The following is an 11,365-nucleotide window of genomic DNA, read 5'->3' on the forward strand; positions in this document are numbered from 1 at the left end:
AATTTAAACAATAAAACAAGGAAAAATAACACAAAATCTCACTAGGAACTTCTAGAAAAGTAGAAATTCTCACTAGAAATTTTAGGAGAAACAGAGATCTCCCACTAAAAAAAATTTAAAGAAGACTTTATTAGGAAAATAACAAAAACGAAACCTATGGGAGGAAGACCAGCGAGACCATGGTGGTCTTCCTCTCAAAGAAGAAGGGATTCAGAGAAAAGGAGCAGTAAAAAGAAATCGAAGAAAAAAAAAGAAGTTATTCAAATTGTACAAGCTAGCATGACAAATATGTGCGATAATCCAAACTGATTTGTTGAGATAACCTTGGTCTAGTGGGCAAGACTGATACCCCAAGACCTAGAGATCTAGGGCTCTCTCTCTCTCTCTCTCTCTCAAATTTCATCCCTCCCCACATCTTGCGATGATGCATTATCCAATTTGGGTGATGATTCTGCCTTTGTATCTTTAGGTTATCTTTCGTACATTTTACACATTAAATTTAATCATTGCATTGCAACTTGAGCTCAGGTTTTATATACCTCGCACCCTAGAGTCACTAACCTCATGTCATCGTTGTCAACTCTAAATGTTATTAAGCCGTCTCTTATAGTGGGAGTTTGGGGACCCCCATCAGTTTTGGGTGGTGAAATTGCCAGAACAAATATTTTCTTGTCAGAGCAATTTTGTATCAAGTACCTAACTTATCCTTCAATGGTAAAAATTAAGAGTAAATTTTTCTTACACTGATGGTGTATACACTATCAGCGTTGGATTCATGACATGTGTGTAAAAGTTGAATTTTAAATTCAAATTTTGCATAGTTGTTATTCATCCAACGCTGATAGTGTATACACTGTCAGTGTAGGAAAGATTAATTCAAAAATTAATAGTATCCCAACATTTTAACAAAACTCTCTCTCTCTCTCTCTGTTACTTCGCCGGAATTCTTACTTGCTTCCCAGCATGATGGGCCGTAGCCTGTAATTTAAAGACAAGAACAACATGCCAAACCTTGACAAGCAAAACTTTTGCAGACTAGAACCCAAGCAAATTCTAAACAAAAGGACGGATCCTCAAAGTGATATGAACGTGAATCATGTCTAAGCAATCTTCAAGTTGTGATTAAAATAAAATTCAACACCGATTTGCTTGGAGTTATTCATGAACAAATTGATCCAAAAGAACGTATTAACACTTGAAGCTGAGCTTTAAACTCTCTTAGTTCGAGATCCCTCTTACAAACCACCAGAATTAAACCAGCAGTGATGCTACAGTACATAAAAAATATTATCTTTTCCATTATGGATCATAAACTACAAAACTGACAGCAATTGGATAAATTCTCAAATGTAGAAGTCTCATGTTCTTCTTGCCATTCAAGAACCAATATGCATACTCGAATGTGTTAAAAACCAAATATTTCCAAGCATTTTGGTATTGCTTATAGTTTGTGTCACACCACAAATCCAGATTCCTAGATTAGATTTGCAACGTGGCACGCCGTACCTGTGACATCTCACTCCCACGAATACACGATATTGTGATGATAACTTATAAAAATTTAAAACTAAATACATACATTTCACTAAATACATCTACAAAAATACTTTACTCAATCTTCCTAGAATTTAAACATATGTCTATTTACCTTTCTCACTTGTCTTCTAAACATACATGATCTATCTTTCTTGATTTGTAAGAAAAAAAATAAAGAGACATTGGTTGAGTGATGTACGCCCCATAGATAGTACTTATTCCTTTGTCGGATCATGTAACTATATACATACTATATACATTTACAAATTCGGTCACACCATACCACATGCATACATCAAATAAAAACATTTGGATCATTTCATATAGGGATAATTGCATAAACCTCCCTTGAGGTTTCTGATGGTTGCACTCACCTCCCTTGAGGTTTGGAAAATAGCATTAACCTCCCCTATCATGAATTTAGGGCCTATAGTTGGCATAAGATAGGATAAATTTACTCCTATACCCTAAGAGTTTAAGATTGTTAGTGAACAAATTTGGGGCAAAAAAAAAATTAGGGCAGTAAACAAGTCTAATATAACTAATTAAACAAAATTAACGGTTATTTTTTGTTTTATTAGGCACTATAAATGCACTTATAAAATGGTGTCATTTTGATGCTCCAAGATGGTGCCATTTTGTAATGGACAATACTTGAGAGAACAATGTAAATCATATATTTTCTACATAGAAGAGAAGTAGAAGCAATAAAATGTAGGAGAAATAAACATCTAGGTAAGACTTCATAAAAGAATAAGTTTTAGTGGTTTTGATTGAGTTTATTTTTCTTATGCATTCATGAAACAAAAGGAGAAAGAAAGCAGAAATCAAGGCAAAATCTGAAAATTTTTCTATTAAAAATCTGTGACAATCAAAAGATGATAGGTAAGTAATCCTTTATCATCTCAACTTAATACACAAAGTTCAGGTGTTAGTTATAGTATGATGAAATTGCTATGTCGATCATGAGAGAACATAGCTATGTATGAAATATAGTAAATAGTGTGAAATCGATATACTATAAAGTATGACAAAAAGAAACTCTCTTATACGGATCAAAGGTGAATATTCTTGTTTGATTAACAGTCTCTTTATATGTTTTAGAACCTCATATTTCTGAACATATGTTTGTTGTTTCTTTCAAATTTTACTACTATCGTTGTTCGCTTTGCACATGTATCATCTGAGTTTCACTAATTGTTTCCATCTCATAATGTTTTTCATTCTTTTACTAATACTACCGAGGTAAAAAGGTATAAATGGAACAAAATTATTATCTCACTTCCCAAAAGACATTTTTAATGGCACTTTCTCTAACATGGGCTGAAGTTGCTATCAAAATCTTAAGTTCAGGGGAGATTAGTGCTATTTTCCAAACCTTAGGAAAGGTGATAGCAATTGTCAGAAACCTCAGGGGAGGTTTCTGCAATTATCCCTTTCATATATTACATAAATATATTTCATTGAAAATGAGCGGTATATACATAAGTGGCCTTCATCCGATGTGGCACTTAGACCCATAGGTTCTAGAGGTGACCTTCGCCGAATGTGGCATGGAAAACATATAACATGACATAATTGTATTCATTGAACATATTTTCAAATCATAGAAAATACCAATCATGTCATCTCATTTCATAAACATAACTCATAAATAAGTACATGTACTATCTGGTTTCTAAATACTTAGTGTAGAGTTTAACCCCTTCTAGAAGGGCAGTAGATCAAGCATTTTTCTTGATTTTCACTTGATCTACTCATACATGAGTCAATCAACCGGGCACAATGGCTACCATAACTATTCATAACCTATCAATTATTTTCCTTGATCTTAACTTGATCGTCATACATGATAGGACTATAACCCCTATTGTTTATTTCATGACTATTTAGAACTTTTCGTAATATAAAATCATTTTACATGTCACATGCATATTATTTTTTCATTTCATGAAAACTATTCATAACCTATCAATCATTTTCCTTGATCTTCACTTGATCGTCATACATGATAGGACTATAACCCCTATTGTTTATTTCATGACTATTTAGAACTTTTCGTAATATAAAATCATTTTACATGTCACATGCATATTTTTTTCATTTCATGAAAATATGCCACTTGTATTGACGGGTATTTTACATACGTATAAGTTAAAAAACCGAATTACATCCGCTCACTGCAAGTATATAGGTCAACTAGTAGTTTAGGGTATATATCGGGTCGATCCCACAGGAAAGAGTGAACAATTACCGGTATTACTAAAGCTTCTCTATTATTTAGACTATCAATGGATTATAACAAATTTAACCTACTGAAATTACACAAAATAACAAATAAAAACTCCTTAGGTTGTGGAATCCCCAACTACTCATGCAAGCGCTATATTCGGATCATTGAGTGCTATATCTAGGCTAGTTATGGTGTAATTTCCTTATGCATTTGAATCCTACTTTCGTAGTGAATCAATTATACTTATAACTAATCCATACCTATTCTCATGGTTATAAAATTAGTTACAAGTTCATTTCTTTAGTGAAATTACATGAAATGAACACTAAAAACCACATAGGTGCACCTCTACTTTCATGAGCGTACTCTCTATGTTTAGCACTTCTTAAACTAGTGTTAAATCTCAATTTTCATTGTGAAAACAACATCTTAGATAATCACAATCAATGGTACCAGATTAATCATGATTTAAAGAGCCAAAGAGCTAAATAACTTGCTCAAATCATAGCAATCAAATAACCAAATAATTATAGAAAGTTCAACCAAACCCAAGGCAAAAACTTTAGAAACACATATTGAACACAAAATCCAGAACTTGCATATTAACTATACTTAAGAATCTGATACAAAAGATAAAGAGTTGGAGAAGAGATAACCCATGTCACTTGAGTTTCAACTCCTCCTTCTTCATCTCCATCTTCATCCTAATCTAGCTAACATTCAAGAATGGATGAACTATACCAGTCTACACTAATGCTAACCTAACACTCAGAAGATGAAAGAGCTACATTTCTGTACTCTCCAAGTTCTCCTGTATATCTCTCTATATCCCTTCAATCTTGCAAGCTTTGGCTATATAAAGGTGAAAGTTGGTCAAGAAGTGAGGCTTACACCTCCCTTTTATAGCTGGGAATGTTTCTCACATGTCTAGCATCACATGTGACTTAGTGGAGGTGAAATTGAGTTTTCCACGTAAAGAGCAGACTTCTCTGACCACAATCCGACCAGAAATCCGGCCAAGTTCCCGCCGGATTGCTACAGTGACGTTTTGGTGCACTTTCGTTCAATTTCCAGCTCTGCTCCGATTTTGCGTCAACTTCAACCAAACTTTTCTTGATGATAAAAGCTGATTTAGCTCTTGACCAAAACATAAAACTTGTAGCTCTTTGAGTTAGCTTTCTAATTCATCAAGAATCACCTCATTTGAATTTGTGTAGACTGAGAAATGACCAAAATACCCTTACCTGCTCATTGCCCTGTTTCAGCTTCGACCAATAGAAATTAGCTACTGTAATTCGGCTTTTTGACCTGGAAAACCTTCAAACTGGATTCAGATGTCTTCACCAAAATTGTAGATCTATCTCTTATCTTCAAATTGGTTTAAGAATCATCTCAATCCGATCATTGTAGCTCAAGTTATAGCCAAAATACGAAAATGTGTCAAAACTGTCAAAATACACAAAATCCAAGTAAAAAGTGATAAAAACCTCATTTAATTACTTAAAAGCATTTTTCACCAATTATAGCCAAAATGATTCATTTTCTTCCAATAATATAACCAAAGTGACTAAAAATAATATAAAATATCATACAATTATTACGTAAATTAGTCACTTATTACGTATCCTAAAACATAGCATAGCAAAATATTTTAAACAAGCACACATGTTCCATTTTACATGTATTAATATAAAGCATTTAATTGAGAAAATTTATATTTAACATTTCATAAAACATAGAGGAGTAAACACCACCTACCTCAAACTGCTTAATTGAAGAGATCCTTAACGTGCCTTTGAACTCACCTCCAACTCTAAATAAAAGTTAAAGAATCCGATCCCAAAGTGCCAAAACTTGGTACATCTTCATTTTTTTAAAATCTTGGTTTATTTACCATTTTTTTACGCTTAGCAAGTGTCATTATTGATATTAAATCAAATTTTTTTCGTAAATACATGCTTATTATTACCAGTCACTTGTTAATTAAAAAATATGACTGTCAATTTGTGTCCCCACTAAATAATATTTCTAGCTCCGCCACTAGTTTTCTCGTGATACTCATATTATTGCTATATGTAAATTAGTATAAAAATAGTTTTGCTGATAGAAGTGCACATGATAATTTGTTTGTTTGGATTGTTAGTTTCTGCAGAAAAATTTTTACATTTTCTGTGAATATATATCTCAATCACTTTTTTATCTCACATACATTAAATCGCTACAGTAGATTTTTCAGCAACAACTCCTAAAAATAGCAATCCAAACGGCAAGATTTTGGAGGAATGTATTGTGCGAGACTAACAGTAAACTCTATTGTTGTGTCTATTGATTTTTTTCATAATTTGGACGTGATAGGATAGAAGTCCCACAAGCTACGATGAGTACCATCTTTCAAGGCAAGGTATATCTTCAATAGCTATTCTTTTTTACATTAAAATCCTGCTAGATCAGTGAATGTAAAAGGCCTACTCTTTTTGGTTGCTCTAATGCATAGTACATATGGAGGAACCAATTTGGTTTTGAAAATACAAGCACATATTCAGAAGCAATGCATAAAAGACTGTCAAATAATGATACTCTAAGGAACATCAATCTTGCATAAAAGACTAACAAATTATATGTTATTGAGATTTTAATCGTGATAGAGTATATATTATGAAGGTGTCGTGCATATAGGTACTCCTGAATTGTTGCTAAAGTAATTAGTTCATTCCTAATCCATCTGGATAAGATTATATTATCTCAAATTGTAGCATGTTATATACATATACATATATATATATATATATATATATATATTAAATTTACATCGTCAACTTTATGAGATAGTATTTCTATATTTTTCATTTTCTTCGACCAATTTTCTTTTTGAAAATATTATTTAAGTTTGGAGTACCATATCTAACATTCTTCATGCTATTTTTTCTTTTTATGGTTTTTCGATTACTTATAACTCCAACTCTAAGACACTGTCATTTTTTATCCAAGTTATTGTACACTCATAATATTATTATGCTTAATAATTATACTATGATATTTCCATCTACAAAGCAATACTGTTAAGTAAGAAAAGTGGATTTGCACATCAAAGGGTGGGAATAATAATAGAGTTTATATCAAATGCTTAATCTGCATCATTAATCTATGGAAGGTCATTTGTATAAAGGAATTGGCTTATTGGATTTGTGTCATTCCATGTTATTTGTTATACTGCGCCACCCACTTAATCCTTCTCCACCACCCTCCCAGCCAACTCATTTACCAACCATACCAGTGTCATGCTCAAATTGAAAGTAAATGACAAACAAGTTGTGAGAGTTCAGTTATTGGGTTAACTTTGTACATGTGAAAGTAGATGAACAAACACTTTATATTTTTTTTTTGGACTTGGTAACCTGAATTTTTTTTCCCAAAGGGAAGTAATTCTTTGCGTAGAAGTTGTATGCATGCTTATCATTGTTATTATTTCTTATTACATGAGAAAAAGATCGATAATGTTGCAATCACTGATGTTGATCCAATGATTATGGGAAGGCTTCAAGTCGAATCTTTAGACTGATAGTTGGGGACAAAAAATATATGGGAAGAGATGAGAGGATAGAAAATAAAAAGTTCATTAGTATTGCAATAAAGTTGCTTAATATGAAGTAAGACGCAATGTTTTTGAACTTGAATAGATGTATGTTGTTTGAACATGAGCTATATGCATTCTTTTGGGTGTAGTGTTTATTAACAACGGGGTGCAAATAATCCTATATATCTGATTGTTCTTCACTACAGTGGTTTATTGTCATTAGTTTAAACTTCATTTGGGAGAGATAGTTGGTTTTCTCTCTTTTTTTCTCTATTCTTTTTCTTTAATTTTAAGTACACTCCAACACAAAACACAACAAAAAGTTCTTTTTCCCCAAAGTATTTTTTTAATAGGGAGAATGACAATAAGTAAGAAAGTTTGACATGTAACATAACTAATGATGAAGTGTAATGTAGATAAAAGTTTTAGTTGGGAGTGTGGTAATTTAATGACCATTACAAGTTGAATTTCCTCTTTGTAATGGAGAATTTTATCTTTGTAACTATTGATACAATTAATTGAAAAACAACAAACATAATTATAAGATGAAGGGTATTAGGATACGGCAAAAATTGAGACAATATTTTATTTGTCTTCAAAAGTATCAAAACTAATTACATTTTCATACAGAGCATGGATTCATCTAAGAGAATTACTTCTTGAATGGATTCAAAAAATAATAAGACCTGAAATATATTTTTTAGAAATGGGGAAAGAAAAAAGAAGGAGAAAAAAAATTTCGAGCTCATTCCTACGCTTGCGGGAATTTAAGCAGCCTGAGCAGGAATGGTGGCATTGGCGCAGATTGGAGGATTCAGCTTGCCACTCAGAGCTGGCTTCACATTGGCACAATTGCTTGACACATTCCCTTGATTGCCATTGTATGCCAAGTCAATGTCAGCAATCTCTACACCATCGCATGGGATACTCTTACTACAAAGAAGTGTCACAGCAGCTGGTGTTGCTGAAGTGCCAGTGATGTTCTTGAAGCTGACCTGAGCAATCTTAACACTTGATGGGGCCTGTAAATCAAAACAACGAGGAGAGAAAAAAATTAGCTCGAAAAGAAATGCACTTTAGAATTTGATTGTCTTAGCATGCATGTTTTGCAACTTACAGTGTTTGTGCATTGGTTGTTTGGGCAATATTCTTGATCAATGATCACTGGATTGCTGACATTTTGCATGATAATACCTTCAAAGTGCATATTGGTGGCACTACCACTTTTAGCAGCTGGCCAGCTCTTTACTCTTACACCATTTAAAGTACCGGAGATGGTGCAGTCGGTAACAAAGATACCCTCAACAGGCAGTTCATTGTCATACCTTCCAAGACTTCCAACACTGATTCCATGGCCAGGTCCACATGTCACTTTACTTATATTAACTTGTTTGGCACCATCACCAATTGAGATGCAATCGTCCCCGGTTCCTATGTTTGAATCTGTGATGACTACTCCAGTGGAATGTCCAATGTGAATACCATCAGTGTTGGGACTGTCCCCAGGTGCTGTGATTGTGAAGTGTTGGAATGTTATATTGTTGCATCCGAAAAGATTCACGTGAAACAGTTTGCTGTTCAAAGAAGTTAGGTCGCGGATGACAGTATTGTTGACGAAATTCAAGCTCAAAGTCTGCAATTTCAAGTTAAAAAAATGACAATCAGATTATTAATTTCACTGCTGTATCATTGGCAAAACATTCATAGGTGTGTAATCAATGTTGTAAAAGTTGGCTCACATTTGGAAGTTTGCTGCATTCGGTTTTTACACGACATTCATTTTGGGTCCAAGCTTTGGCTCCTTGGCCATCCAAGGTACCACCTCCGGAGAGTGTCAATTGGTCAACGTACTTAATTGTCATCCATTCGTTATCCTTGCTTATTTGTGCAGGATCTTCAGGAGCTTTGATGATGCCTTGTATTTGAATCTCAACGGGTGCTTTGCAAGGACCTGCAAGGCTCGCTTCTTTTAATAAAAATGTGCCCTTTGGAATCAAAATTGTAGATGCTGTTGTAGAATTACATGCTTGTTTCCAAGCATCCGCCAAAACCTGCAACAATGGCAAATCTTTTAGAGCCCAATTGTTTATTTCATGGGGACAATGTTTTCGACAAATCACGAACTTTTCTTCAAATTTTGGTGAATTGATCAACCAACCAACTTGATTTCAATGCATGTAGCTTTGGCATTAAGATTAAGATTAATTACCTGGCTCATATCAGCACTGCCATCAGGTTTTGCGCCAAGTTGAGTGACATCAATAGGTCCAGTTTGGGCCTGGACAATGCATGTAAAGAACAGCCATGAACACAACAATGTGATGCCAAATGCTCCTGCCATCTTTTGCTATTCTTTTTTTCTTCTTTTTTCTTCCCCACTATTTGCATTTGTTTTATCTGAATAGTGTAATCGAAACTACATTTGTTGCCTTTTTATAGTCGTGATAAGGAATTTGGCACCGTTAATTATCAAAATTTATGTCTGTGGTTCCTAAGAGACTCGAGTGTTATGGTGCAGTTGTGGCTACGACTTCGGTTACCTTTCTTCCCTTTCTCCATCCAACCACCTCTCCCTTCCTGATCTCCCAATTTGGTCATAACGTCAACCTTATATTAACTAAAAATAGTTCATCAATCTAGTGGATATAGGATGGATTTTTCCAATGCGGGTGGATCTCCTAATGGTCAATGGTTTGCAACTTTGAAAGTCTTTCAAAATCTTTGGAGCTTATAGTTCTCCACAGTAAAGTGATTAACAATGAGCTAAACTAATAGAAGTATTGTATTAATAGGATTCCAAAATATCAAAATTGAGCTGCTTGGAATGTATTAATAGGATTTCAAAATTATCCAAATTGAGCTAGTTGGAATCAGATTCTTTGAAAGAGATGATGTTTTATTTTAGAAATGACATATATTGGCCTACGCACATATACTTTTGCAAATGGCTATTTCTCTATGGTCCTTTAAGGTTTGTCATAAAATGAAGACATCCCTTGTAGCAATTTTGAAGAGTTACAATGACCTCCCTATTCAAGATTGTGAAGTTTTTTTTCCTTTATTTTGATATTTGCCTATACTTAATTCGACTGTGAGGATAATATCTAGATTAGATCTTTAAAATTTCACAAGGACAATTTGGGTATTTGCAGTATATATACTTTATGCTATTATTACCTCAAAGCTAAAATGCTTATATATGAGCATGTTAAAATTGAAGAGTAATAAACTCGTAAAACTAGAGGTAGCGTTTTGCTTAAATCGACAAACTTCAAGAAAGGCTGGTGTAATATAACCTTTCGTGAACCACAATTGGTGGACGAGACCGCTGTACAGTACAAATACACAAAGAATCAAGTTTCAAGATAACTATGTCGTATAAAATGTGATTTAATAGTTTCTCTTTTTCGTTTTTGTTAAAGTAAATATGTCAATATGACATATAATTTTCTTGTATCAATTATATGATTCTCTTGTATCAATTACGTTTAGTTAGGACCAATTATAGATCTTTCCTTTTGCAAAAGTTAGTCTAGATTCAATGTATGTTAGTTTATAGACCTATATATAGGGACATCTCATTGTATTATGATTAAGAGAAATATATCACATTTTTTTCATTTTAGTTTTCTAACATGGTATCAGAGCTGTAGGTTCAAAATCTAGAGTCTCTTGATCCTTCATATTTCTCTCTTTTTAAAACTCACTGTTGTCTCTTTCATTCTAATCATTTTTTGGTTAGTTTCTTTGCCCTTTACAGCAGTCATTCATCCTCCATTTGGATCTTCTTCATTTTTTTCACAAATATATTGACCATTATTATGGCTCAAAATGACGTGTCCCAACCTATTAACATTATCCTTGATGGCACAAATTATTCTCACTGGGCATATGCCTTTCAAAATTTTCTTCATGGTCGTAAATTGTGGAAATATATTACTAGTCATGTTACTGCTCCTGTTGCTTCTGGTGGCAAGTCTTCTGAACAATTTGCCGCCCCGTTTTGAAGAGTGGGATAGTGA

At 33.5% G+C, this 11,365-nt stretch overlaps 1 protein-coding gene across 1 annotated transcript; it reads right to left on the reverse strand.

The window, feature by feature from the left end:
• Positions 1-7,915: 7,915 nt before the first annotated feature.
• On the reverse strand, positions 7,916-9,734 carry LOC113715662 (polygalacturonase). Its single transcript, XM_027239930.2, has 4 exons — positions 9,553-9,734; positions 9,083-9,394; positions 8,461-8,976; positions 7,916-8,365 (listed from the first exon to the last, which is right to left on the reverse strand). Exons 1-4 carry the CDS (start codon positions 9,682-9,684, stop codon positions 8,111-8,113), a joined length of 1,215 nt encoding a protein of 404 aa, XP_027095731.1. The 5' UTR covers positions 9,685-9,734; the 3' UTR covers positions 7,916-8,110.
• Positions 9,735-11,365: the final 1,631 nt, after the last annotated feature.

The sequence above is a fragment of the Coffea arabica genome, chromosome 11c (assembly GCF_036785885.1).
Source record: "Coffea arabica cultivar ET-39 chromosome 11c, Coffea Arabica ET-39 HiFi, whole genome shotgun sequence".
In the NCBI taxonomy this organism is placed as follows: Eukaryota; Viridiplantae; Streptophyta; class Magnoliopsida; order Gentianales; family Rubiaceae; genus Coffea; species Coffea arabica.